The following is a 26525-nucleotide window of genomic DNA, read 5'->3' on the forward strand; positions in this document are numbered from 1 at the left end:
GATGTGTTTCACCTTTGGATTACTATCCTGGCAGGGAGAGGACGTTCCAGACACTTCTACCTGACGCTGCCTACCACAATGGCCCTTGCTCACAGGTCAATGTGGGCATTCTGCCAGTTATCAAGTGTGTCTATGTCAGTGTCACACTCAGGCACAGGGAAGATAACCACAGAGGGGTCTGTGTACCCACTCAGACAAAAGTTACTTATCACCTGATCACCATAGGCCCTCACTCTGACTAGTACCAGGGGCCTCTTGGATCCGGAGGAATCAGTATCCACGCCTCCTCCCAGGCAATCACCAGAACAAACGGCTGCAGCTTCCCTTGGAGCGCTTGGGGAAACAGTGCGTGTGGGGGCAGCATTACAGGCCCTTCGTCCAGAACCTCGGCCTCCCCTTCCAGCGAGGACCCCACATCTGTGAGTCGGTTTTCATCTGGAAAATGGGTGAGAGGCTGTGCCTCTCCATGGTAGTGACCAAGTTGGGCTTCTGGACCCTGACCATTAACACTCCTCAAGGAAATGTCCTAAGAACTATTTAGTTGCCAAAGGGGTCTTGACACCTCTGCATATCTTGGAGGGCAAACCTTCTGTTTCAGAGAAAGCACTTCATGCCTCTGTTAAGGGACCCGTAGCATTCTCATCTACACACACACCTTTCTTGTGAGCTTGGGGACCAACTTCTGATGCTACCACACAGCTGAGGCCTAGAGATGGCCACTGACTAAGGTGAGGCCCAGGATCCCACCCAGGCACATGGCCAGCAAAACAACTCTCTCCAGTTCACAGCGTGTCCCTCCAAAATTCAACATAGGAGAGCCTTACCCTCTGCAGAGACAGCACTGAAGTTTTATCATTTCCTGAAATGATGCATTCTCAAATGTTTATTCCAAAAAATACTTTATTTATTAAACAATATATCCATAATCTATAACATGATCCAAAAATACAGATATACATCTTTACATTATTTAATAAAAAGATTTACAATATTATCTTTCCTTTACAAAGGGAACATAGATAATAATTCCTTGAAAATAAAATGTAACATTCATGTTAAAGCTGCATCATCTTTTTGGATGAAATGTGGTAAAGGTGAACACCACAGGATACCTCCGTAGGGAGAAAGAAACCTCATGGAGTGCTCTCCTGAAGGAGAACGTTTTTCTTAGACTTCTTTTTAAAATTCCTCTCAGCACAAGTATGAAGACCAATCACTATTCACTAAAAGCTGAGGAAAACTTTCAATCTTCAATGCCCTAAGTGTCCGAATCCCGGATGGGGCAGACCCTGGCTGTGGCCAGATGGGGAAGCTGCTCTCTGGACAGCGTTATTGCTCGAGGCAGTCCCTGCCAAGGGCTGTGGGACGGTCAGGAGGCAGAGCGCAGCATGGCATGGGGACAGGGCTGACACAGAGCTGGCCGTCGTCCCCATGCATCCCAGCAAAACCCTGCCTGGGCAGGCTGGAAGCCACCTGGCTCCTATGGCGCTGGCCAGTATAAGCTTCAAGTCCAACTGCCTGGGGGCCCCAGCCTGCTCAGTGGGGACAGTCACACGGGCCTCGGCTCAGGGGTTGTGTCCCAGCCAACAGCTCTACCAGGGCAGCCAAGATGCAGGGGGCTCCGCTTAACAAATGGTTTCTATTAGCACAGCACATGCTCCCCCACAGGGAGACGAGAGGTTTCTCAAATTGCTGACCGCGAACAAGGAAAGTGATTCAGCTCTCAACAAGGTACTTCTTCCCTTACAAGCAGACCCCACAGCCATGGGGGGCCCTCTCTTTCGGCTCAGATAAGCTGCAAGAGTGACCCACTGGGCCCAGCCCAGAATGCCTCAACCCCAGGGATGGGGTTGGCTCCACAGCCGCCTCCAGGATCACATCTGGCACCTGGCAGGCAGGGACAGGGGATCTGGCCTGAATCACCCCCAGGACAAAGGCAGCCAGGCCCCGTGGAGCAATCCCCGGATGGTGCAAGCAGCATGGGCTCCTGCCACCCCCGCAGGGCTGGAGCCAGGCCAGGTGGCATGACATTCTTTCCCAACCAGCCACTGAGTCTCTCCCCAGTGTGCAGATGGTACTAGCGGTCAGGAAAGGCATTCGGTCACTCCAAACAACGATCCAGGGAGCCTTCCTGTTCTGCCCATGTTTTCTGCTTTCTCCAAAGCTATAAGCATATTACTTAGGGGACATTATTGTAACTGCAAAAGTAAACACTAGGAATAGATCACAGAAATGTAAACAACGGTCAACACATGGGGTGTGACAGTGACACGCAGGGCAACATCATTGAACTTAAAAGCTTAAGACGGAGAAGTCGGTCGTCTTCCCTGGGAAACGACCAAGGCCTCGGGAAACCAGAGACGATTGAAACTGAACCAGCCAGCAACCTCCATCCACAAACAGCGGTATCTTCCCGGGATGACAGCGGTGTGACGCGTTCAGAGATGAAGCACAAATATTAATTAGCTTCCACAGAATCCTCGCTAACCTACTGTACTTACCTAGCCTCTCCACAAAAACTGGTGAAAGAGCGTAGAAAAGAATATCTGCACAAGTTATTCCCCACAATCTTTACACACCTATGTTAACAAAAATCTAAGTTACTAAACACAGATGTGCTTCACGTTCCAGCTGTGGCTGAGACCGAAGGACGTGTGCTGGCCAGCACTCACGCGGATGCCTCCCCAGGCCCTTCTTTCTGAGCAGCAGGAAGGATTGGTTCTGAGAAGGCTCATCAGGCCTGGGGACCCACAGGGATGGCAGTGGCAGCTGCTGACCCTTCCCCTAACCACCCAGCCCAAGACTGAAAGGGTTGAGCCCGCAGTCATTTGGGAGCAAGTCCTGTCCCTCAGCTCACTCTAGAAAGGACAGCAGTTCCAATCCAGCCGGCGCAGCCTGAGACCCGCCGAGACCCGCCAAGACCCGCTGGCGCAGATTCCAGCCGGACCCCGACTGCCCTGACATTCGGCCTTCATTCGCCAAATATTAACTTACATTGTGGGGAGCAGCCCGTCTAGAACACAGCTTACAAGGTCCTTTCTGCTTCATTTCCTCTCCTTGGTGAAATATTAGAGGACAGGAGGACTATTAATACTCAGTACTAAGGCCATCAGGAGGAGGCAGGCGTATCCCTCCAGATGACCCTCCTCAGAAAGGGAACAGGGTTCCTCCTAAACTGGGAATCTCACATCTCGACTCTATCTCATGGATTTCTTTTTCTGGCACGAGGACAGAAACAGGTCTCCATTCTTCAGGAATCTTCTGACTTCTCTAGACGCATGCTGGAGGGTTTCAGAGCGTGCAAGGACACTCTCCGAAGTCACATTTTAGGTACCATCACAAATGGATCTCAACACACCAAATGTACGCTGTTTCCCCCAACCATGACCAAAAAGTCGGTTCAAAATCGGTTTGCTAGACGCTGACTAAACAGAAAGTACACTCTAGTTTCCTAGCTTCATTCCAGAACTGCTATTGTGGACAAGAAACTCACAAATCATATCACATAATTGTAGTCCCTCAGACAGGAGCTGCTGATCTGTGTGTAACATGGACAGGCTCAACCTCAGCTCTTGGCAGACTGGACTCACTTCATATACACAAACACCCACAATCTTCATGCTATTATGATAATTTCATCTTCACAGTAAAAACGTCAGGAATTCCCAGAGAAACGGAACATCAGCCCATCTGCCACGCCGTCTCTCATCGGTGCTGCTGCTGCTGGTAACCGACAGCCCGTTTGCTAATGAAGAGCCGTTTCCTCCAGAAGGTGAAACCCTCCCGGAGGGAACTGGGAGTCCAGACGGAAAGGCAGTGTGCAGCAAGGCAGAGACCTCCTCCTGCGGAGGACCCAGCCCTTCCCGGGCGAGTCACCGGCTAGGGGCAGTGCCAGGCAGGGAGGCTGCCGCGTCAGCCCCACACCCGCACGCCACACCGCGCGAGACAGATGTGCTCACAGTGGTGCTGCGGCCCTGGGGCAGACCCAGGAGACTGCGGGCGGCCACTCAAGGCTCACACCTCTAGCTGCAAAGGGATGGCAGTGTACCAGGTGGGAAGGTTCCCAGCGCCCCCGCACTCCGCACGCACGCGCCCATGGAAGTCCCTTGGGCTACTGGGTGTGACGGCCGTGCTCGGTGCCGGGGGGCTGTACAAACAGTCATGAGACAAAAGTCACCAGGGCGGGTCCCCGTAAGATCGCTTCTCTGTGCAAACAGGGCTCAGGTGGACTCTTGTTTGTCTTAGGAAATATCCAGAATTACAACTGGCCATTGAGTTATTAAATATCATTCAAAACAAGGTAGTTTTAAAATGAAGATAAAATATTGCAACATGAATGGAGGAGCATATTGACTCGCTCTTCTGGGCTGGCATCGGCCGCCTCCTCACTTCTTCTTCCTCCTTTCCTGGACGCACCGGGGACAGAACCTGGGACAAGAAAGGCACACCGATGAGCCGTTTGTGCGCAGAAGGCCCAGACCCTGCCTCCCCCAGTCTCCCAGGAGGGCTGGACACTGGTGGAGCAGTGCCAAACGAGAGACCCATAAGGACAGAGCGCACAGCTCCGTGGGGAAGGGTCTCCCACGCGAGCCGCTCTAACACGTCCGTTCTGAAGTTGACAGATGCCAGTCAATGAGCAAAATCGTTGACACACGAGCATCCTCTTGACCAGGTTAATCACTGTTCCTTGAGCGACACCAGGGTCACCAGTGATCAAAATGGAGATGACACTCACACTCAAGCAGGTGGACTGCAGGTGCTGACGGCCAGGTGTGAGTAGAGGATGGCCTGGCACGCTTAAGCAGGTGAGCAAAGGGTCCCAGCCTCCGTCCTGCACAGTCGAGTGGGCACTGGAATCTGCAGGATTGACAAGTGCTCCCTGGTGACCCTGGGCAAGCAAGTCCAACACAGGGAGCTGCTCTTGGGGACTCTTGGACCCTGGCAGCCACTAATGACACAAGGGGACATTTCCACACTGGTTTCCGCCTGAGCCGTCCTGAGCTCCCCAGGCAGGAGGCAGCTGATTTGCATATGAGTGAGCTCCCCAGGTCCAAAACCACCACTCATAGCATCCTGTCTGTGCCAGTGAGCGAGTGCTGAGCACGTCCCTGCCCTGGCCCAGCCCCAGAGAAGGCAACGCTCCCCAGGCAAACGTGCTCACAGCAGGCTCACGGCGCACAAACATATCAGTCAAAGAGCTTAAATCTTCCTGAACGGGGGAAGCCTGTGAACTTCCTGGGTCTCTAAAAGGACCACAGAGAAGCCAGGAGTCAGATGGCAGGGGTAGAGCCCGACCAGGCCTCCCAGGCTCCGTATGTCCTGCTACTAGACTCTTCCACCTGAAGTCCTGCAAACAACTCAAACCCACCACGTCCAAAACCAAACTCAAATCAAACCTCCCTGCCTCGTGCCCTGGCGCCAGCCAGCAGCACGTCCCCTCTGTCAGCGCAGGGGCCCCGTCCATCACAAGCCGAGCCTGCCCCAGCCACTGGCCTCCTCAGCCCAGCACGTCCCCTCTGTCAGCGCAGGGGCCCCGTCCATCACAAGCCGAGCCTGCCCCAGCCACTGGCCTCCTCAGCCCAGCACGTCCCCTCTGTCAGCGCAGGGGCCCCGTCCATCACAAGCCGAGCCTGCCGCAGCCACTGGCCTCCTCAGCCCAGCACGTCCCCTCTGTCAGCGCAGGGGCCCCGTCCATCACAAGCCGAGCCTGCCCCAGCCACTGGCCTCCTCAGCCCAGCACGTCCCCTCTGTCAGCGCAGGGGCCCCGTCCCATCACAAGCCGAGCCTGCCCCAGGCACTGGCCTCCTCAGCCCAGCACGTCCCCTCTGTCAGCGCAGGGGCCCCGTCCATCACAAGCCGAGCCTGCCCCAGCCACTGGCCTCCTCAGCCCAGCACGTCCCCTCTGTCAGCGCAGGGGCCCCGTCCATCACAAGCCGAGCCTGCCCCAGCCACTGGCCTCCTCAGCCCAGCACGTCCCCTCTGTCAGCGCAGGGGCCCCGTCCATCACAAGCCGAGCCTGCCCCAGCCACTGGCCTCCTCAGCCCAGCGAGCCACCCAGTTCTGCCAGCTCCGCCCAAGGCACCTCCTGCAGACCCCTCCTCAAGTCCTCGTCACCCACGCCACGGGGTGCTGTCCGGGCCTGCTGTGTGACTTCTCAGCCTCCCCCATGTGTCCCAGTGCCAAGGGGGCTGCCCACCAGGACCACACGTGGCTCCGAGACATGCGAGCAGCGCTGCGTCCACTGTCACTCACTGAAGACCCAGGATGACACAGTCCGTCCAGGGTTTCTATTGTCCCTCTGTCCACACATCAGCAAATCCATCCCTACAGGAAACCGGCTGCTACACACACGAACAAGGAGGGTAGTATTTCCAGGATCTCGCTTGAGAACATACGTCTGCTTTTACCACATTAAACAAAACCAGGTTTTCATTTCAATGAAATCTCAGGAACAATACAAAAGCTGCCGCTGCTGGCTGAACGCAAGGACCAAGCACGCAGCGGAAGTCCTGCTGCACGTCATCTCAAGCAGACAAGCCCTTTGCAGACAGCAAGCTCCGGCCTGCACCCAGGTCACAATTTCCTTAATGCTCTTCACGTTTGCTCAAAACGTGCCCAGGGGAAAGAACCCCTTGTTTCTCACTTTCATGTACCATCATCTTTACCTCACTCAAAATAATCAGAATGGCCATTCTTCAGGAGAACGGTAGAAATGTACGTATTATGCAAACGTAATGGGAGACTTGACCCTGGGTCAGAGGGCATAGGTGTCCCTCTGCCAGCTCAGCCCCAGGACCAAGACCGGTGCCATGACAGGGGACCAAGTTCCCAAGGCCACGCTCAGAGTGCCCCAGGCCACGGTGAGGAAAGTCCCACCAGGCCAGCCACATGGCCCAGTTCTGGAGGGAAGCAGCGCACTCAATACCCACGGGCCAGGGACACATACTGACCATTTTCCTTTGGGTTTCGTGGTCAGGTCCACACAGGCGAAGTGAAACCACTCGATGGGACACTGCAAGGCGAAGGGAAGAGGCACAGTCAGCACTCTGCATGCTGGGTGTGCCAGACACACAGAAAGACAGGAGCCGCCCCACCCCAACGAGAGAGCGGGCATCCCACAGGCGGATGCCGCAGCTTCTGGGTTTCCCACCATGCGTCCTGCAGCCATACCGCCTTGGCACGCCCTGACACTCACATCTGGATTGTCACAGCCTATCATCTCCCCGTAGGACACCTGGTGGCACAGGCAGTAGGTGGGCTCGTTTGGGTCCACAGGCATGTCCAGCACGTCAGAGGGATGCACGGATAGGATGGTGTCTGTGAACTCAGACCTGCGGGGAAACAACAGCAGTGAGCAACAGATGGTGGGGACGTATCGCCCCCCGCAAGGTGCCAGACAAGGACATGGAGGTGTGGAGGTGGCGAGATGGCATGAAGTTGGAAGAGTGCTCACCACATAGCATAGGGGTCCAGTCTAGGTCCCTCCATCTGGACAGGACCTGCTGCCTGGGCTCCCCACCCACGGCCCCAGACAGACCCTCCTGGGGGCCCTCTCCCGCCCAGAGCAGCACACATCACCACCCACCCACAGACAGGTGGCAACATGTGAGAACCCTGGCTGGGTCCCAGCCCAGACAGGTCCAGGCATCTGATCGGCCCTGCCTTCACCAGCTCTCCCAGTATCTGCACCTCCTCCCACGAGAAGGGCCAGCATGTCCCCATCACATGTTCACACGGCAGCTTCGCCCCATGGCACCCACCCGCTCCCCTCACCCTCCCTCAAGCTCTAAAGCTCAGGAGCCCACCACACCTACTCAGCTGCCCACCCACCAGTGGGCCCACCTCTGACCGCACGCCAGTGACACAGGCCTCTCGCACTCCTCCACCCCCACAGCACCCCCCGGGGCTCAAACCAGTGCCGGCCGGAATCCTGCCCTGCCCACACCGCCCTCCAAATCTGCTGCCGGCAGCCCTCTGCTGAGCGAGAAGGAGAGGGAGCACAACCTGCACCTGGGTTACAGGGAAAGGACTGGGGGGAATCTACTCTTAAGGATTTCAGCACTTTTCACATAAAGCTGCAAGCTGCAGACTACTATAGACACTATAACCCCGTTAGCACAGAAACAAAACCTGCCCTACACCCCTCTCCAAACCAAGAATACACACGCGTATCAAACACGTCTGTGACAGCGAGCAACGTGAGGACGGCGGCAGCGCAGGCCCCCAGCGTGAGCACAACCCCCGACCCGACCTCCGCCCCCCATGTGAGCACCGCCCACGAGGCGCTGGGCCAGTGTGCCTTCCCCTTCGCAGGTAATCCACTTCTGTCTCTGCGGACAGACAGGACTTTCTCTTTGTATCTGAAGTCCGGGAGTGTCACACAGACGTGCCCTGACCCACGTGCTTTCAACACTGCTTCAAGCAAGTCACAAGCAGTCCTTGAGGCTGGGACATGGTTCCCTGGCTTTCCATGGCCACCCAGAGTCCTCGCCCCAGCCTGACACTCTGCTTCTCACCGCCCCCCGGTCTCTGTCCTGCCCTCAGCGGCCCGGGTGCTTGCCGCGCATGCTCCCTGCAGAGCCTCCTGGGAGCCACCCACGGACACACTAGGGACACTCTCTTTGTGCTGCTCTCGCTTCTCTGCACTGACGTCACAGCTGTTCTGCGGTTCTGCCTGCAAAACTCAACCAAACTTTCGCACCTGGAGCTGCCACTTGACCTGCACCCGTCACCCCCAGTACAGTGGCACTGGCCAGACCCAAGCGGCAGCAGGAGAGGCTGGAAAAGTGGAGGGGACCATCTGGCAAGGATACCAGCCAGCCAGCAAGGAGGCTGGGGACTGCCCCTGCCTCAGCTCTCCAGTCTCACCAAGGGGCTCCGGGGTGGGAGGGCGGTGCGTGCTGCTGCTACCCCAGAAGGAAGCAGGCAGGAGGTCACGGGGAGCCCCCTCCCATGCCTGAACCCCACACTGTGCTTCCCAAGCACTTCAGGGAGCCCCCCAGCTGGAGCAGCTGCTCGGCCAAGCTTTGGGATTCCAGGGCCTGCAGGAGGAACTGCCCCTGCGTCCACACACAGGTCCTGCTGTGCCACAGCAGCCCTGGCCGGGCAGGTCCCTGGGACGGTGACAGTGCAGTCAGGCAGCCTCGGCCAGCAGGACTCCACAGATGGGCCAGGGTGATGTCTGTGAGGTCTGCGAACATGCCACTCAAGGAAGACCCTCCCTGCCTGTCTCAGGGGCACCCTTCAGAGTCCCCCAGTGGGGAAGACAGAACCTGCAGCAGGCAAGGTGCTCTGAAAACCACAGCAGTACCCAAAAGTGGGCTGTGAGGCCCAGAGCAGATGGGACAAAGCAGGCGTACAAGAGCTCCCAGCCTGCGTGACAGGCGCTCCCCGCCAGGCCTCAGTGCCACATCCTCGGAGACACACCACCCTACACCCACCTGCAGGCAGGCCAGGGTTAGAGTTCATCGGCCTTTTCCCAAGATGCTCTTTCTGACCCCAGCACTGCCCTCGCATCCCCCGGAGATGGCGTGCAGGGCACCCAAGCTCAGATGTCAGAGCCAGATTTCAAGGCAGGCCTTGGTGCCCCTCACTTCAGCCGGCCTCTCTGGCCAGTCCCGACAACAGAAAAACAGGACAGTGACAGCACTGCCACTCAGGGTGGCCGTGGAGAGGAAATGGATTCACACAGAAGCACCAGGTCCAGCCCAACTCGCCAAGGCGCTCCACAAACGTCACCACCTATGACATTCCCCTTCTTGTCTGTGGCTGCAGCCAGCCCAGCAGGAAGGCCGGGGGCGGGGCCGAGCCACTGGCCTCCTCAGCACTATCAGGCAGCGGTCAGCAGCGCACACACCATCACGGCCCAGTCGGGGGAAAGGCTGCATGCCCCGGCCATCTCCAATGCATCTGCAAAGATGGCTGCAAGACATGTGGGTCATCCCTGAGGTCTCTGAGGCAGGCCAGGTGCACAGCCCTCAGGGAGGTCCAGCCACACCAGGCAGCTGGAGTCTTGTTCCCTCCGAGAGGACCGGGGGTGAGGAAGACACGAATGAGAAGGCCTGCTCCTCCCCAGGAAAGACGAGGTGTGCCTTCAGGTCTGAGCAGGAAGGAGCAGGAAGACTCATAACTCTGCCAAACCCAACAAATTGCTAAAACCACATTTCAAAGACGCACAGCCACCGGTACTTCAAGAGCCAACACACACGGCAGCTGTGACCCCACAGTCCACTTACTGAACCTGAGGGCCATGCAGAGGCGGCAGAGCGACAGGAAGGCAGAGCGCGGATTCTGGCTGCGTCCTCGGGGAAGGGGCCTGCCTCCGACACAGCAGCCCCCCTCCAGGACTTCGCTGACTGTGGAAGCAGCACGAGCAGGAGGCGAGAGAAGAAAGCTAAACATCGCCCAAGCAGTGACCAGCCCCACAGGCAGTCTCTCAGGGAGCCAAAATGGACTCTCCCAGTTCTCAATCAAGAGCCGGAGAGGGCCTTGCCTCTCAGCCTTTGACACCAGAGGGGGACTGGGTCCGAGTGAATGGGCACCCAGCCTCCACCTGCTCACCCTGCCTGGACCAGAGAGGAGCGAACTCCTGCGGAAGAGCAGGAGCTTCACTCTCCATGGTCCTCTTATTCCTAAGGTCAGACAGATGATAAAAACAACTATGTGACGTGAAAGGGCAGGAAGACGTGACTCATAATCAAGAGAAGAGCTGGCTAACAGAAGCAGATGCATGGATGACCCAGATGTTAAAATCAGCAGGCTTTAAATAACTTTAAATAGTTATTATAAAGAAATTATGAAAAGATGGATGCAAATATGGAGACTTTTCAAATAGGAACTAAAATCTATTAAAAAAAAGGAATCAAATGAGTGTTCTAGAACAGAAAGCAATTAGATATGAAATTGACATTTATGATCTCATCCATCTGTAACTGACACAGCCTAAGTGTTCACACAACAATCAGGAACCAAATATCCACCATAAGGCAGATGCTTCCAGTCACCTCTGAAGTAGTCTCATGTCCCGGCAGCTCTACAGAACTTTGGCCTAAACGAGCACACACACAAGAGGATGCGTTCCCAGTCAGAGAGGAGGCTGAAGTCCCTGGAGCAAATGAGGGGGAGCACTGTCTAAATGCTCACTGAAGATGCACCATCAAGATTTTATGTCTTAACAGCAAAATCCAGACTCTGGGAAACTTTACAAGTCAAACGGTCTGGTGTTTCAAAAGGAAAATTGTGAGGAAAAGACAAGGATGGAGAAAAATTTATATATTAAAGAGACTTGAAGAACATACCTAAAAACTAAAAAAAGAAAAAGACTTCTACTTCTGACCATGACAGACTGACAGGTACTGAACCTGCCCTCCTACTGTGACCAACTAGAAACCTGGACAGAAGAGATAAACAACTGTCTTCACACACTGGACAGAAGGCAGCCCAGGACTACCACCCTGAGAGAAGGCACACAAAGAAGGCGAGACCATGGTCATCCGGGCTTTCTGCCTGGAGGTACTTTCCACGCTCCAGTCCGCGGAGAGGAAAACCGCACAGAGCATGTGTCTGGAGCAGAGGAGGGAAGGCTCAAAGTTCAGGGAGGGCGAGGCTGCTGGAAGTCTGCCAAGTAATCTCCTTGAGGTGTTTGTTTGTTTTAAAGATTTTATTTTTCCTTCTTCTCCCCAAAGCCCTCCAGTACACAGTTGTATATTTTAGTTGTGGGTCCTTCTAGTTGTGGCATGGGGGACGCCACCTCCACATGGCCTGATGAGCAGTGCTACGTCCGCGCCCAGGATCCGAACCCTGGGCTGCTGAAGCAGAGCGCACGAACTTAACCACTCGGCCACAGGTCCAGCCCCTCTCCTTGAGTTTTTAGCTAAAAACTAAGTTGCCTGTGCACAGGGTGAAAATCCACGAGGCCAGGCAGAGAAACTGGAGCCGTGAGCTGGACAAGTCCCAGAGCTCAGTGCAGGCTGGATGATGTTGGAGTTCCAGCCGAAAGGCAGAGGCCTTGTTAAACACCAAGGCACTCAGAAGAGAACCCAGAAGGTCACACCTTAGCAATAGCGCTTAACCCAGCCGGGAGCAAAGGCGGCCCTGACCCAGGGTTGGTAAAATCTAGCCTGCAGTTGGCTGCCTGTTTCTGTAAATACGGTTTTATTGAAACACAGCCACATCACTCATCTATGTATTTTCTGTGGATGCTTTTGATATAAAACAGCAGAGATGAGTGGTCACAACAGAGACAACATGGCCTGTGAGCCTAAAATATTTTCTGTCTGGCCCTTGAAGAAAAGTTTTCTACAAAGGTTAAAAACAAACTGACAGAGGATGCAGCTCACTCATGGGTGATTACTGACCAAAAGTTTAAAAATAAAAAAATTCAAAACCCATTAAATGAAGACAGCAAAATCCAGATACTCAACAACATAACATTCACACTATCTAGCATCCAATCAAAAATTATTAGATGTGTGAAGAAGCAAGAAAATGTGACATAATCAGGAGAAAAATCAGTCAATTAGAAATAATGTGCCAAATTCATGAAGTCATATACATTAAATATGTACGGCTTTTTGTATGTCAATCATACTTTAGCAAAGTGGTTTTTAAAAAAGAAAAAGAGAAACCTGGAAATAATATAGACAGAATCAGAAGAGAAGGTCTTTAAAAAAAGCTATTGTAAACACACACATTCAAAGATACAAAGGAAAATATGGATGTAATAAGAGAAATGGAAGAAACAAATAGAATTTCTTGAGAAGAAAATCTCTTAAATGAAAATTGACTAGAGGAGATTAAGATTAAACAAGAAACCAAGAAAGAAAAGACTTGAAGATAAAGTAATAGAAACTATCCATTGGGATTGGCCTGTGGCGTAGCAGTTAAGTTCGTGTGCTGTGCTTTGGTGGCCGGGGATCACAGGTTCAGATCCTGGGCACAGACCTAGCACTGCTCATCAAGCCATGCTATGGCGGCATCCCATATAAAACAGAGAAAGATTGGCACAGATGTTAGCTCAGTGACAATCTTCCCCACCAAAAAAGAAAAGAAACTATTCAAACAGAAGCATAGAAAGAAAAATGCTGACAAAAAAATAAGCAGAGCCTCAGGAATCTGTGGGAAAATTATCAAGCTAACATACATGTAACTGGAGTCCCATATTTTCCAAATTTGATGCAAACTGTAAACAACAGTTCCAAGAAGCTCAATGAGCTCCAAGCAGAATAAACATACAAAACCCACACCAGGACACATCACTTTAACATTTTGTTAAAAATCAAGTTGCTACATGGAAATTTTAGAAGCAGCAAAAATAAAGCCACTTACAACAGAAGAACAAAAATAAGAATTATCACTAACTTCGCATCAGAATCAGTACAAGATCAAACACAATGGGACATCTTTAGTGCTGAAAGAAAAAAAAAGTCAACCTAAAATTCTATATCCAACAAAAATATCCTTCAAAAATGGAGATGAAATAAACACATTTTCAGAGAAACAAAAACTGAGAAAATTCATCACCAACAGCAGACCTGCACTAGAAAAAATGTTAAAGAAAGTTCTTCCTTTAAAGAGAAATGAGGGGCCAGCCCAGTGGCACAGCAGTTAAGTGCGCACGTTCCGCTTCGGCAGCCTGGGGTTCGCCAGTTTGGATCCCGGGTGCGGTCATGGCACTGATTGCAGGTCATGCTGCGGCAGGCATCCCACATATAAAGTAGAGGAAGACGGGCATGGATGCTAGCTCAGAGCCAGTCTTCCTCAGCAAAAAGAGGAGGACTGGCAGCAGATGTTAGCTCAGGGCTAATCGTCCTCAATAAATAAATAAATAAAGAGAAATGATACCAGATGGAAATTTGCATCTACATAAAGAAATGAAGGGTACCTGAAATGGTAAATATATGGACTGACTATACAACTTTTTCTCAATTTTAAAATCTGTTTATGATAATCAATGGTTTAGACCTAAAATAGTAACAATAATATATTGTGAGGCTCATATCATATGTAGACGTAAAAGTTTTGACAATTGCACAAAGGACGGGAGGCAGGAAATGGAAGAATACTCATGTAGGTTCTTACATTAAACATGAAATAATATAATATTATTTGAAGTTCATTGAGGTAAGTTAAGGATACAGGGTGTAGACATTAGAACAGTCCTTAAAATAGAATCCTAAAAAAACATGTGATAGTCCAAAAGAAGACAGGAAAGGAAGACATGGGACAGACAACTAATAGCAAGATGCTAAATTTGAATCCAACCATATCACTAATTACGTTAAATCTGAATAGTTGGGGCTGGCCCCGTGGCCGAGTGGTTAAGTTCACGTGCTCCGCTTCAGCAGCCCAGGGGTTCGCCGGATCGGATCCTGGGTGCAGACATGGCACCACTCGTCAGGCCATGTTGAGGCGGCGTCCCACATGCCACAACTAGAAGGACCCACAACTGAAATATACAACTATGTACCAGGGGGCTTTGGGAGAAAAAGGAAAAATAAAATCTTTAAAAAAAAAAAATCTGAATAGTCTATTGCGGTGAAAATGCAGAGAACATCAGACTAGATAAAAAAGCAAGATCCAACTATTTGCTATTAATTTAGTTATTATTTTTAAAAACCTAAATGTGTATGCACCACCAAATAACAGAGCTTCAAAATACATGAAGTAAAAACTGACAGAACAGAAAGGAGAAACAGACAAATCCCTAACTAGAGTTGAAGATTTCAACACCCTTCTCTCGGTAATTTATAGAACAGGTGAACAGAATATCAATAAGGTGTAGAAGACTAAACGGCACTATCAACCCTGCGACCCACCTGACATTTACAGAACACCCCACCCAACAGCATGATGATACACACGCTTTTCAAGTGCATGTGGACCATCCATCAAGACACACCATAACCCCAACACAAGTCTTAATCAATCTCAGAGGATTTTAATTATAGAATGTTCTCTGATCATAGCAGAACTAAATTAGAAACTGAATTCAGAAAGTTACCTGGAAAATCCCAAATTATTTGGCAGCTGAAAAACATACTTCTAGACAAGCAATGGGTCAAAGAAAAGTCACAAAAGAAATTTTAAATATTTTGAATGGAACTGAAATAAAAACACAACATTTCAAAATGTGTGTGATGTAGCTAAAACAGTAATCAGAAGAAAATTTATAGCTTTAAATATTTATATTAAGAAAGAAATGGGCCAGCCCCGTGGCCTAGTGGTTAAGTTTGGTGCACTCCACTTTGGCAGCCTGGGTCCAGTTCCCAGGCATGGACCTACACCACTCGTCAGCAGCCATGCTGTGGCAGCATCCCACATACAAAACAGAAGAAGATTGGCACAGATGTTCACTCAGGGTGAATCTTCCTCAAGCAAAAAGAGGAAGATTGGCAACAGATGTTAGCTCAGGGCTAATCTTCCTCAGCAAAGAAAAAAAGAAGAAGAAAAAGAAGAAAGGTATGAAATAAAATGATCTAAACTATTTCTACCCTAAAGAGCTGGAAAAAGAAAAGCAAAGTAAATCCAAGTTTAGGAGTAGGGAATTATAATAAAGATAGTGAAAAACAAGTGAAACAGAAAACCAACAACCGAGAAAACACAAAAATCAATGAACCCAAACGCTAGTGCTCTGGAAAGATCAAGACAAAATAAGAGGAGACACAGATGACCAATATCAGTCTGAAAGAGTGGCTATCAGCACAGATGCTACAACAGCAGAAGGATAACAGTGTAATTCTATGAACAACTTCACATCAATAAAAATGACAACTTCCATGAAATAACAAATTCTTTGAAAGACGCATATTACCAAAACCGACTCAAGAAGAAACAGAAAGGTTGACTAGTTCCATAAGTAAAGAAATGGAATACAGCATCAAACTGTATACTCAAAATGAGAACATTTTATTGTATGTAAACTATCCTTAATAAAGTTAACTTGAAAGGTTAAAAAAAACCAGCAAGACTATAGTGTCCAGCAACGCACACATGAGGGACAAAACTATGAAGAAAGAACAGAAATAAACACTACCTGAGTTTGGATGGTGTTCATTTGGGGCAGAGCAAGGTGGTTATGATTCTGAGGGGCACATGCGAAGGCTTCTGGCAGCAGTGGTCACAGACTAGGCAATGGTTACAAGGCTGTGCCTCTTATGGTGATTCATTAAATCACAAGCTTGTTTCGTGTGAGATTCTGCATGTGTGTATTGCTTTCCAATACCAAAGCAGTATTTGGGCCTTTTTTTTGGTGAGGAAGATTGGCCCTTAGCTAACATCTGTTGCCAATCCTCTTTTTGTTTGAGGAAGACTGTCACTGAGCTAACATCAGTGCCAATCCTCCTCTATTTTGTATATGGGACGCCTGCCACAGCATGGCTTGATAAGCGGTGTGTAGGTGTCTGCCCGGGATCCGAACCCACAAACCCCAGGCTACTGAAGCAGAGTGAGTGAAGTTAACCACTATGCCACCGGGCTGGCCCCTGTTTGAGATTTTTTTTTAAGGTTAAAGTTTAAACACCAGGTTTAAGAACCAAAACTTTTCCCTTTTGTTTGTCAAGAACTACTCTTCTGGGGCTGGCCCCGTGGCCGAGTGGTTAAGTTCGTGCGCTCCGCTGCAGGCGGCCCAGTGTTTCGTTGGTTCGAATCCTGGGCGCGGACATGGCGCTGCTCATCAAACCACGCTGAGGCAGCATCCCACATGCCACAACTAGGACCCACAACGAAGAATATACAACTATGCACCGGGGGTCTTTGGGGAGAAAAAGGAAAAAACAAAGTCTTTAAAAAAAAAAAAAAGGACTACTCTTCTGAGCTTTCCCCATAACTGTCAGAGTCACATCCAGAGAAGCCACGTGGATTTTCCTACTTTCTCTGTAGTCTAAGTGTCACTTCTGTGAAGCAACACTACCATATCAGGTGGGAGAATGCTTTAAATGAAATATTCTCGAGTTCAAGTTAAACGACATGTGTATGTAATAAATGTAGTCACAATTTAATAATGAATATATCCCAAACACGTATTTACATAGAAAATGATCGACGGATACATATTCAGCTACTAAAGAGTGGCTTGGCTTCACCTGTCAATCAACATTATCACGTCACTCGAGAGGCAGGACACACAACGACGAAGAGAATGGGTTCTGGAGTCAGACTGTGTGGTGTGAACCCAGCTCTCCCGCACACTAGCCATAAACCTCGGGCAGGTTACTGTCCCTGGGAGCCCCCGATCCTAACGGGGCTCACCACAGGCGGCTGTGGGGATGGCGGACCTGACGCGTGTAGAGCGCAAAGAGCTACGACACCTGGCACGGGGTGAGCACTTCCTCGGGGTTAGCTGTTACTGCTGCTTCTAGATCCCAAATAAACACTAATGGTGTTCTTTGGGGAAAAAGAGAAAAGAAAAAGAGCTCTTACCCTCCTTTATGCTTCTTCTTCTTTGGAGTGTCTTCTTCTGAGGTCCTCCTGCCGCGACCCCGGGAGCCTCTTTTTTCTTTCTGACCTCGACCTTCTGAAGGACAATGAAGACCCCAGTTATTTTCAAGAATTTACTAAAGGAGGACAAGGTTTACCTAATGTGATAGTTACCATAATGTTCCTGATACATTTATCAGACAAAATTCTTCAAAACTCCATAGTTAACAGTACCAAAATAAAGAAAAATTAACAGACTTGCTTTTTAACCCTCGTCCTCCAGAGCTTTCAAAGTCACTGCCCTCCATCTTGTCCTTCAGATCCGCTTCGAAGCGCGCCAGGTCTGCATCGAGCCTTCGAATGTGCTTATCCACCTGAAAGGAAAGAGGCTCACAGGTCTCACTGAACACACAACGCCTCAGGGATCACAGACGCGCTGGAAGCCAACCAGGAAGCACTTTCTTGCGCTTTGAGGCCTCGATCAATAAAGCTCTGCTAACACGGGGCCCACTCTCTCCAAGTTTATGCAAGGGTCTTTTTCTTCCCACATATTTCGACACCTCAACAGAATAAATCCTAATCAGGAAAAGCCATGAAGGTAGGCAGTCGTGAGAAACAGAGTGTGAGATGCAACAGGATAAAGGGTGCGGGCATCTGATACTGAATCCTACTTTAAAAATCTGAAGAATGTAGGGGCTGGCCCTGTGGCCGAGTGGTTAAGTTCGCGCGCTCAGCTGCAAGTGGCCCAGTGTTTCGTTGGTTCGAATCCTGGGCGCGGACATGGCACTGCTCATCAAACCACGCTGAGGCAGCGTCCCACATGCCACAACTAGAAGGACCCACAACGAAGACCACACAACTATGTACTGGGGGGCTTTGGGGAGAAAAAGGGAAAAAATAAAATCTTTAAAAAAAAAAAAATCTGAAGAATGTATAGGTTTTTAAACTATTCAACTACTAAAGAGTGGCTTAGCTTCAACGGTCCAAAAAAAAAAAAGAAAACCGAAAACGACTCTAACACGTCAGGTGTAAGAAAGGGGAGGCAGGACAGCCAGAGCCACCAGCAGCAGTAACCGCTGTACTGCTCCTGAGAGGAGACCTTCCCACTGAGAAATTGCAAGGACTTCACAATGAATGGCCACAGCGGGTCCCTCTATCCAGCTGGCTCATGACCATCGACCAACGCTGTACGTCATGGTCCGCAAGGGAGGGGCGACGGTACCCCTCCATGTCTGGGAATGAACTACAATCTTCAACTTCCTTATGCATCAGAGAGAAACTTGTCTAAGGACAACTGATCAAACCTAACTATTTAGAAAACAGGCTGCTTACCCTAAAGGCACTGCACATTGGGGCACCGAAATCCCAAATATGAACATTAAGTTCTCCTTCTAGAGTGTTCTTCTTTGGATACAACTTAATTCAGGTTTTTAGGAAATTGTCCGTTTTACTGGGGGAGGCGCAGGGGGGAGTGAGCAGGTGGCAGCCTGCGAAGACGGCAGTGCTTCATGACCTCACAGGCGGTGTAGGACAATGGCTGTATGCCACCGCAGGGGCCCCAAGGGAAGCCTCCTTGAGAGGAAACTAGACAGAACAAATTCTAAGACTCTACCTAAAGTTGACAAGAGCACACACTAAAAAAATATATATAAAGACGAACAGCTCCCCCAAGCAAACAAACAAGTAGAAAGAGCCCCAGGTGAAGGACACCCGGATTTGTACTTTCTCTAGATGCCTCACCCTATCAAAGCCTGACCTCCGTCTCGGACACACCATTTCTGAGCAGTTTGGAGAGGCCAATGGCCCAGGCCCCCCTCAAACCTCCCAACCCGCCATCCCAGGCCTCCCCAGCCCCACCCCACATCCCCTCCTCACCATCTCATAGGTCTGCATGGCCAGCTGCACCTTGTCATCGCTGTACTCCTTGCACTTGCTGTAGGCGCTCTGGATCTTCTGCAGGTGCTCCACACGCTGGTCTGGAGAAAGAGTCTTCACCGTGGAGATATACTCAGCAGCCAGGATGTCGATCTCTGCTTTCTTATCTGATAGAGAAGTTGTTGAAAAGCTAGTCCTTGCATGAGATTCCACTACACGCTCACTAGACTGGCAACAAATAAAGCCTGAGAATACCAAGTTCTAGCAAAGAAGTGCCTGACACAAACTCTGAAACACTGCTGTCGGAGCACAGCGGGCACAGCCTTTCGCAAACACGATGTGATCCATGGACATGTGCATTACGGAGGTGCGCATCCATGGAGGTGTGCATCCATGGAGGAGAGCATCATGGAGGTGTGCATCCATGGAGGAGTGTATCACAGAGGTGTGCATCCATGGAGGTGTGCATTCATGAAGGAGTGTATCACAGAGGTGTGCATCGTGGACATGCGCACCATGGAGGTGTGCATCCATGGAGGAGTGTATCACAGAGGTGTGCATCACGGAGGTGCGCATCCATGGTGGTGTGCACCATGGAGGTATGCACCATGGAGATGTGCAGCATGGAGAAGTGCATCCATGGAAGAGCGCATCATGGAGGTGTGCACCATGGAGGTGTGCAGCATGGAGGTATGCATCCATGGAGGAGAGCATCATGGAGGTGTGCACCATGCAGATGTGCATCCATGGAGGAGTGCATCATGGAGGTGTGCACCATGGAGGTGTGCAGCATGGAGGTGTGCATCAAGGAGGAATGCATCATGGAGGTGTGCATCATGGAGGAGTGCATCATAGAGGTGTGCATCATGGAGGAGTGTATCATGGAGAAGTGTACGTGCGTCCATGGAGGAGTACGCCATGGAGGCATGCATCATGGAGGAGTGCATCATGGAGGTGTGCACCATAGAGGTGTGCAGCATGGAGATGTGCATCCATGTAGGAGTGCATCATAGAGATGTGCATCAAGGAGGACTGCATCATGGAAGTGTGCATCATGGAGGAGTGCATCATGCAGGAGTGCATGATGGAGGTGTGCATCATGGAGGAGTGCATGATGGAGGAGTGCATCATGGAGGAGTGCATCATGGAGGTGTGCATGGATAGAGGTGCGCATGATGGAGGTGTGCATGATGGAGGTGTGCATCCACAGACGGTGCATTCATGGAGATGTGCAGACATGATAACCAGGGCAATATGCCCAAGACAGTCCCACAGTAGGACTGCTGTGCCAGCTAGTACTCATTGTGCCCTCTTTGGCTCCCAAGAGTCCCTGTCTGAATAATAAATTATGTGCCCACTCTACCTATGACCTGGCATGCTACTACTAGGTACATCCTCTAAAGATTTACACACCAGGATACACACAGGAAAACCTTCCTAAGTGCAGATAACAGAAAACAACCCAAACATGCCATCTACAGTAAAACAGATAAATAAGCTGCAGCCCACTCATACAACAGAACGCCCAGCAACAAAAGGAACCAACTGCTGCCACACGGGACAACACGGAGTATCCCACAAAAGGTGACACTGAGTGAGACCAGGAAGACTCAGAGGAAAACATAGCGTATGATTCCACTGATACTAAGGGTGGAAACAGACACAACTTGTTACTCCACTGCTGCAGGTGGAATCTCAGGGGGCAGCCCCTTGTGGGAGTGGCGTCCGCTCAGGAGGGTCAAACAGGGCCCCCAGGCACCAGAGGCTCCATTTCTCCATCTGGGGAGAGGATCACCAGGTGATATTCGTTAAGCAATCTGTAAACATTTATGCTTATTTCTGAAGGTAAATGCTGTATTTCACAATAAGAGAAGTCTCGGCACCCTCTAGGCGGGACGCTACACCTTAGTGAAAAACCACGGCTATTCAATCTTGCAAAGCACGTGCCTGGCACAATGAATGAAAAGTCACCCCCACCCAAGGACATCATCATGGAGTGCAAAACCTTGGGGACAAAGAGAACAGCCCAAAACCTCCTAAGCAGGACGATAAAAATGACCACGAACAAAGGGTGAGGAATCCACAAGGTATCAGATTTCTCAAGAGCAAGAGTGGAGCAAGGAGACAACGCAGCAACACCTCCACATTCTGAGGGACACTGCCGGTCCGTCTGGAACTCTATACCCAGTCAAACTACTAACTGACTAGGAGGCTGGGAGAAACCTGTCTTGAGACGCACAATGTTATAAGAAGTTTACCTTCTCACGCACTCTTTCTCAGGAAGCTACTGGAGGAAAGGCTCCTCTGAAACAAGCGGGCAAATCAAGAAAGAGGACGCTTACAAGGGAGGAAACAGGGTCCTGCACCGAAGAGGAGAGGAGGGAGAGGCCAGGACAGCCCAGGGCAGCACCTGTGCTGCAGGCCTAGAAACAACCAGCCCAGACGGGACCGGCAGGACAGGGGGCTCCAGGAGAGCCATGTCCGTGGCAGCAGACACAGAACCTCAGAGAACCTGGTGCAGCAGACACAGAACTCCAAGAAAACCACAGTCATTCAGAAAAGGCCACGTAAGCACAGCATGTGGTGTGGCTCAGTTGTAAACTACCTACACAGCGGTCCCAGGGAAACACTATCACCAGTCCACATGGCCTCAAGTTCTAAGCCATACACCAGGAGATGGGGGCGTGAGCTGGCGGGGTGCAACGGGAAAAGTAAATCTTCATTTTCCGTAACAACTAGGTAGACAAAATCTAAAACTGAAGGAAAATAAAATAAGAAATAGCAGCAAAAACATGACTTTTAGAAATGGCAAGTTAAACATCAAGAGATCAGAAAGTGCTATCTATTTAAACTCGGCACACATAGTCAGAAAATAGAAAATTTTTTAAAGGAAAGAAAAGGTAACAAACGTTTTGACTGCAAGGAGGCGATGATGGCATAAAGATGGGACGTGAAGATGTGTGAGAATCCAAGGAGCTAAGCTTGATCTTAAAGTGTCAGCTCTCTCTCTAAGACACCTCCCAGTGCCCAGAGCCGGGCCGCAGCCCACCGTGCCGGCCCCCTGAGCCCACCTTCTGTCCTCTGGTCCAGCTCTCGCATCAGCTGGAAGTTCCTCTGAAGTTCGCAGGGAAGGTTCTCGATACCTGAAACACGGAGACATGTACTTCTCAGTGGCAGGACGACATCTGCCTTCCAGATTTAGACTTCCTAAAGTCTACAAATAGTAAGCCCACTTTGTCTTCTGTTCCTGTTAGGGTTTGCGGAGGAGAAGGATTAAGGGATCTTTGCTCAGGGACACATACCAAACACTGAGAATAGGCTGACACGCTTCAGAAGTGGTCAGAAGCTCAGGAAGTTAGAGGTGAACTTAGAAAGGAGCTGTGAGCACAGGCAGGGAAGATGGCCCGAGTGGCTCCTCCACAGGCATTCCCCCTGCAGATAACCCAGCACCGTGAGCAAGTCCAAACCCTAGGGTGCTGCCTGATCTTCCCTCCACCTGACTCTGAACTCCAGTGCATCAGGTAGTGCAGACCAGCACGTCTGGTAGAACTTGATGCAAGGATGGAAATGCTCTCTCTCTGAGCTGCCCGATACAGCGGGCACTGGCACATGGGCTACTGAGCACTGAAATGGGGCTAGGATGACAGAGGGGCTAAACTTAATTCTACTCAAGTTTAACTAATTTGAAGTTGAACAGACCACGCTGGACAGCACAGGTCGAGGACCCCACCCCACGCTGCTTTCCTGTCTGCACTGCCATCCTCCTAGTTCAGGCCAACCTCCCCACCCACCTACATGGCCACAACACGCCCGATTGGGCTCCTGCGTCCAGTCCTGACCGCCCTCCACTCTCCCCAGGTGCAGGCGATCATTGTAAGAGCTAATCCAACCTTACAAAGCTGCCACTTAAAGCCCCAGTGCGTCCCAGCTCACCCAGAGGGTAAGACGAACTCCCTCCACAGCCTCCAGGCTCCCCAGTCCCCGCCGCTCTGTCCCACTTAGGGCTCTGCAGGCCACTGCCCCCCGCTCACACCCCCGACTCTCTCATGACCTGCTGGCCTTTACAGATTCCGACTGCTCCATCTGAGAATAAGTTCCAGTAAAATGGGGATCGTGCTTGCTTTCCTGGCACACAGCAGGTGCTCAAGGAGGGAGAAAGCCTCCATTCCCAAGCCTTCACACCGGGGCCCTGAGCACGACAGAAGTCACATTTCTCAAACCCTCCTTATGGGGTGCACTGGACAGGTACCAGGATGAAGGGCAAGCCACAGTGCTCCCCAACAGACATGTGGGTGCAGGCCTCTGGCGACAGTGGCAGGGAGGAGCCTCTCCTCCACCGATAGCAGAACAAATGGCCAGGATGGGGCAGCCCCTTTGGGGATCCCCACAGTCTCCCACATAGCAGGGTCTCACTCCCAGCTCTCAGCAGCCTCAGGTGGGGCTCTGGGCAGCCAGGCCTGAGTGACCGTGAATACCCGCAGTGCAGCCCAGCGCTCTACAGACACCCAATCCAAGCCCACACCTAGGCCACCGCCCGGCCAGAGCCACATGGGCAGGGTTGAAAGGTGGGCTCCCCACTCTCCAGGGCCTGTGGCCCGCTTTCTCTCTGTAGAAATGCGAGAAAAAATCATCTGCTCAGGAGTTGTCAGGAGGGTCCAACCTACGCTACCTGTAGACGGAAGGAAGCCCGGAGGAGGAGCCTCAAGGATCTCCACACCTTAACCAGCCCTGCAGGTACCCAGGAGAGACAGGCACCCTGGGAGACCCTCCGCCAGCATCGCCTCCCCGTGGATTCCCAGGTCACAGCACGAACAGGCACAAAAGCCCTGAGCCCCGCTCCGCCGACCCAGAGTCTATGCAAGGTTGGGACTTGACCACCCGCGTGGGCAAATGGGAGACGGGCCAAGCGGGGCGGGGCAGGGGCGGGGCCTAGGCGAGGAGGGCGGGGCCCAACGGGGAGAGCGGGACGAGGCCAAGGCCTAAGGCTAAAGTGGGGAGGGCGGGGCAGGGTCGAAGAGAACGCCGGCCCAGCCAGGAGGGGCGTGGCTAGTCGATGATGGGGCGGGGCCTGGCGGGGAGGGGCGGGGCCTAGCCACTTGGGGAGGGTCATGGGTGGGTGGGGCCGCCAGGGAGGGCGGGGCTTGGTCGCGCCGGCCCCGCCCCACGCCGTCGGCCCCGCCCCGCCGTGACGCACCTGGAATTGGCGCGGCCACGACGGCGGGCCCCCGCGCCGCGCCCCCCGCGCGCACCACTCTCGCGGCCCCGCCCCGCGCGCGCCCCCGCCGCCCCCGCCGCCGCCGGCCGCCCCGCCTCCCCCACGAGCCCCGGGGTCCCCGCGCGAGGTTTGGCGCGCAGCGGGGCGCGGTGGGGAGGGCTGCGCGCGGGCGGCGGGCCCGGGGCGCGCGGGGGGCGCTTACTGTCCAGGTAGTGCTCCAAGTACATGGCGGTCGCCATCTTCGTCCGCGGCCGCGCTCTGGGTCTGCGCGGGCGGGCGGCGCCGCGAGGGGCGAAGGGCGGGGCCGGCGCGCTCACTATTCATGAGCCTCGCGCGCTGATTGGCCCTCCGGGGGCGGGGCGGTGGCCGGCCACGCCCTCCGGCTTCCGGTCGGCGGGTGGCGCGCGGCGCTGCGCGGGAGCTGGGCGGCGGGGGTCTGGCGGCGCTTCCGGGGAGGGCGGGGGGCCCGGTGGGGCCCAGTGCGCGCGGAATCAGGGCCCGCAGGCCCGGACGCCTTGCTTCTGCCCGTTACGCCAGGCCCTCGGCGCCACGTGGCCCCGGGGTCCGGCCGCCCGCTTCCCGCCAGAGGTCCGCGCCTATGTACGGGCGCCCTGGGTAGTTGGGGCACAGAGCGGGTACCCGCGAGGGGACGAACGTGGTCCGGGGACCCAGAGGGTCCGCGAGAGCGCGCGGATGCGCGCCGGAGACCGGGCGGCCAGCGGAGTCAGGGGTCAGCCTCTGCAGCCCTTGTGTCCTCCCTGGCCAGCGCGGGCCTCGGGGAAGGGGCTCCTCATGCCTCCGCCGGATCGGGGCACCAAGGAACAGCTGACGACCACACTGGGCGAGCCTGGGCCCCAGAACCCACCCATCCTTGACCTCGTGATTCAGGGTTGTCGGTCACACCAGTAGCACGCCCTGACCCATGGAGCAGTAGTTGCATTATTGAAGATGCATGTTTAGAGATATTCCCCGCTTCGTGAACTGTTCCTGAAACCCCAAATTTTAAAAGTGGAAACATATTCGTTGTTTTTGCCTAATTTACGTTCCTTATACAAATTCAAACTATACAGGAACTTAAGAGTTTCCCCCCATCCTCGGGGACAGGACTGTGATTGTCACGTTTGAATCCCTATCTTAGCAGTTTGGGTGCATCATTTCTGGCCCCATGTAATACTAGATGAGAAAACACATGCAGACACGCGTACGTAATTGCACACTACCCATCTTATTTATTGTTTTAAGTGGCTAAATTATTTTTTTAATTAACACTTTATTTTTTAGAGCAGTTTTAGGTTTGCAGAAAAATTGAGAAGAAAATAAGAGTTCCTATGTACTCTTTCCACACACACACACACAGTTTCCCCTATTATAAATCTTTTGCATTTGTGTAGTACTGATACTGGCTCAACACAAGGTTGACATAAGGGAAGCCATATTGTAGAAGAGAAACGGCATTGTAACCTTGAATGACCTCTGATTAACTAACCCAGACATACTTTATAGATTATATGGCCCCTCCCAGCAGCTATAAATTGATAACTTTGTTCTTGCGAGTTCCTTAGGAATGGGATGACCCCAGGCAGAGAGTCTATGCTGAAAGCCATCATCAGACAACTAAAAGATCAGAGTATAGGGTGTAGCTCTGGTCTCTGAGGCATGTCCAGTAAAACAAAAGACTATTGGGAACTAAGACCAGATGTCTACTCCCACCCGGAAATCAGATGGATGCCCCTACGCGGAGCCCAGCCTGCTATATAACTGGCCTGTAGTCTTTGTTCTATAAGATGGTTCTTTCAGACGTTAGTGGATCATTTTCCCCCTCACTAGCAAGCTGTAATAAAAAAGTCCTTTCTCTCCTACAGCCTTGCCTCTTGACTATTGGCATGTCTTGTGGCGGGCAGACAACCCCCACCCTTTGGGTGGTAACAGTACATTTATTACAATTGATGAAACAACACTGATACATTGTTATTAACTAATGCCCATAGTTTACCTTAGGGTTCACTCTGTTATACGATTC

General features: G+C 51.9%; 1 protein-coding gene across 2 annotated transcripts; it reads right to left on the reverse strand.

Annotated features, from left to right (window-relative positions):
* Positions 1–882: 882 nt before the first annotated feature.
* ING5 (inhibitor of growth family member 5) lies at positions 883–24838 on the reverse strand. Of its 2 annotated transcripts, XR_006515946.2 has the most exons (9): positions 24708–24838; positions 22362–22433; positions 19291–19457; positions 17678–17789; positions 17419–17512; positions 7196–7331; positions 6951–7012; positions 4736–4857; positions 4302–4428 (listed from the first exon to the last, which is right to left on the reverse strand). XR_006515946.2 is itself a non-coding variant. In XM_044751526.2 (8 exons), the coding sequence occupies exons 1-8, from the start codon at positions 24742–24744 to the stop codon at positions 4386–4388; spliced, it is 723 nt and encodes a 240-aa protein (XP_044607461.1). In that variant the 5' UTR covers positions 24745–24837; the 3' UTR covers positions 883–4385. The 2 variants fall into 2 exon arrangements, 1 of the variants encoding a protein (XP_044607461.1); XM_044751526.2 differs by lacking the exon at positions 4736–4857 and having other exon boundaries at positions 883–4428; positions 24708–24837.
* Between the last annotated feature and the right edge of the window lie 1687 nt (positions 24839–26525).

Source organism: Equus asinus, chromosome 19 (assembly GCF_041296235.1).
Source record: "Equus asinus isolate D_3611 breed Donkey chromosome 19, EquAss-T2T_v2, whole genome shotgun sequence".
Taxonomy (NCBI): domain Eukaryota; kingdom Metazoa; phylum Chordata; class Mammalia; order Perissodactyla; family Equidae; genus Equus; species Equus asinus.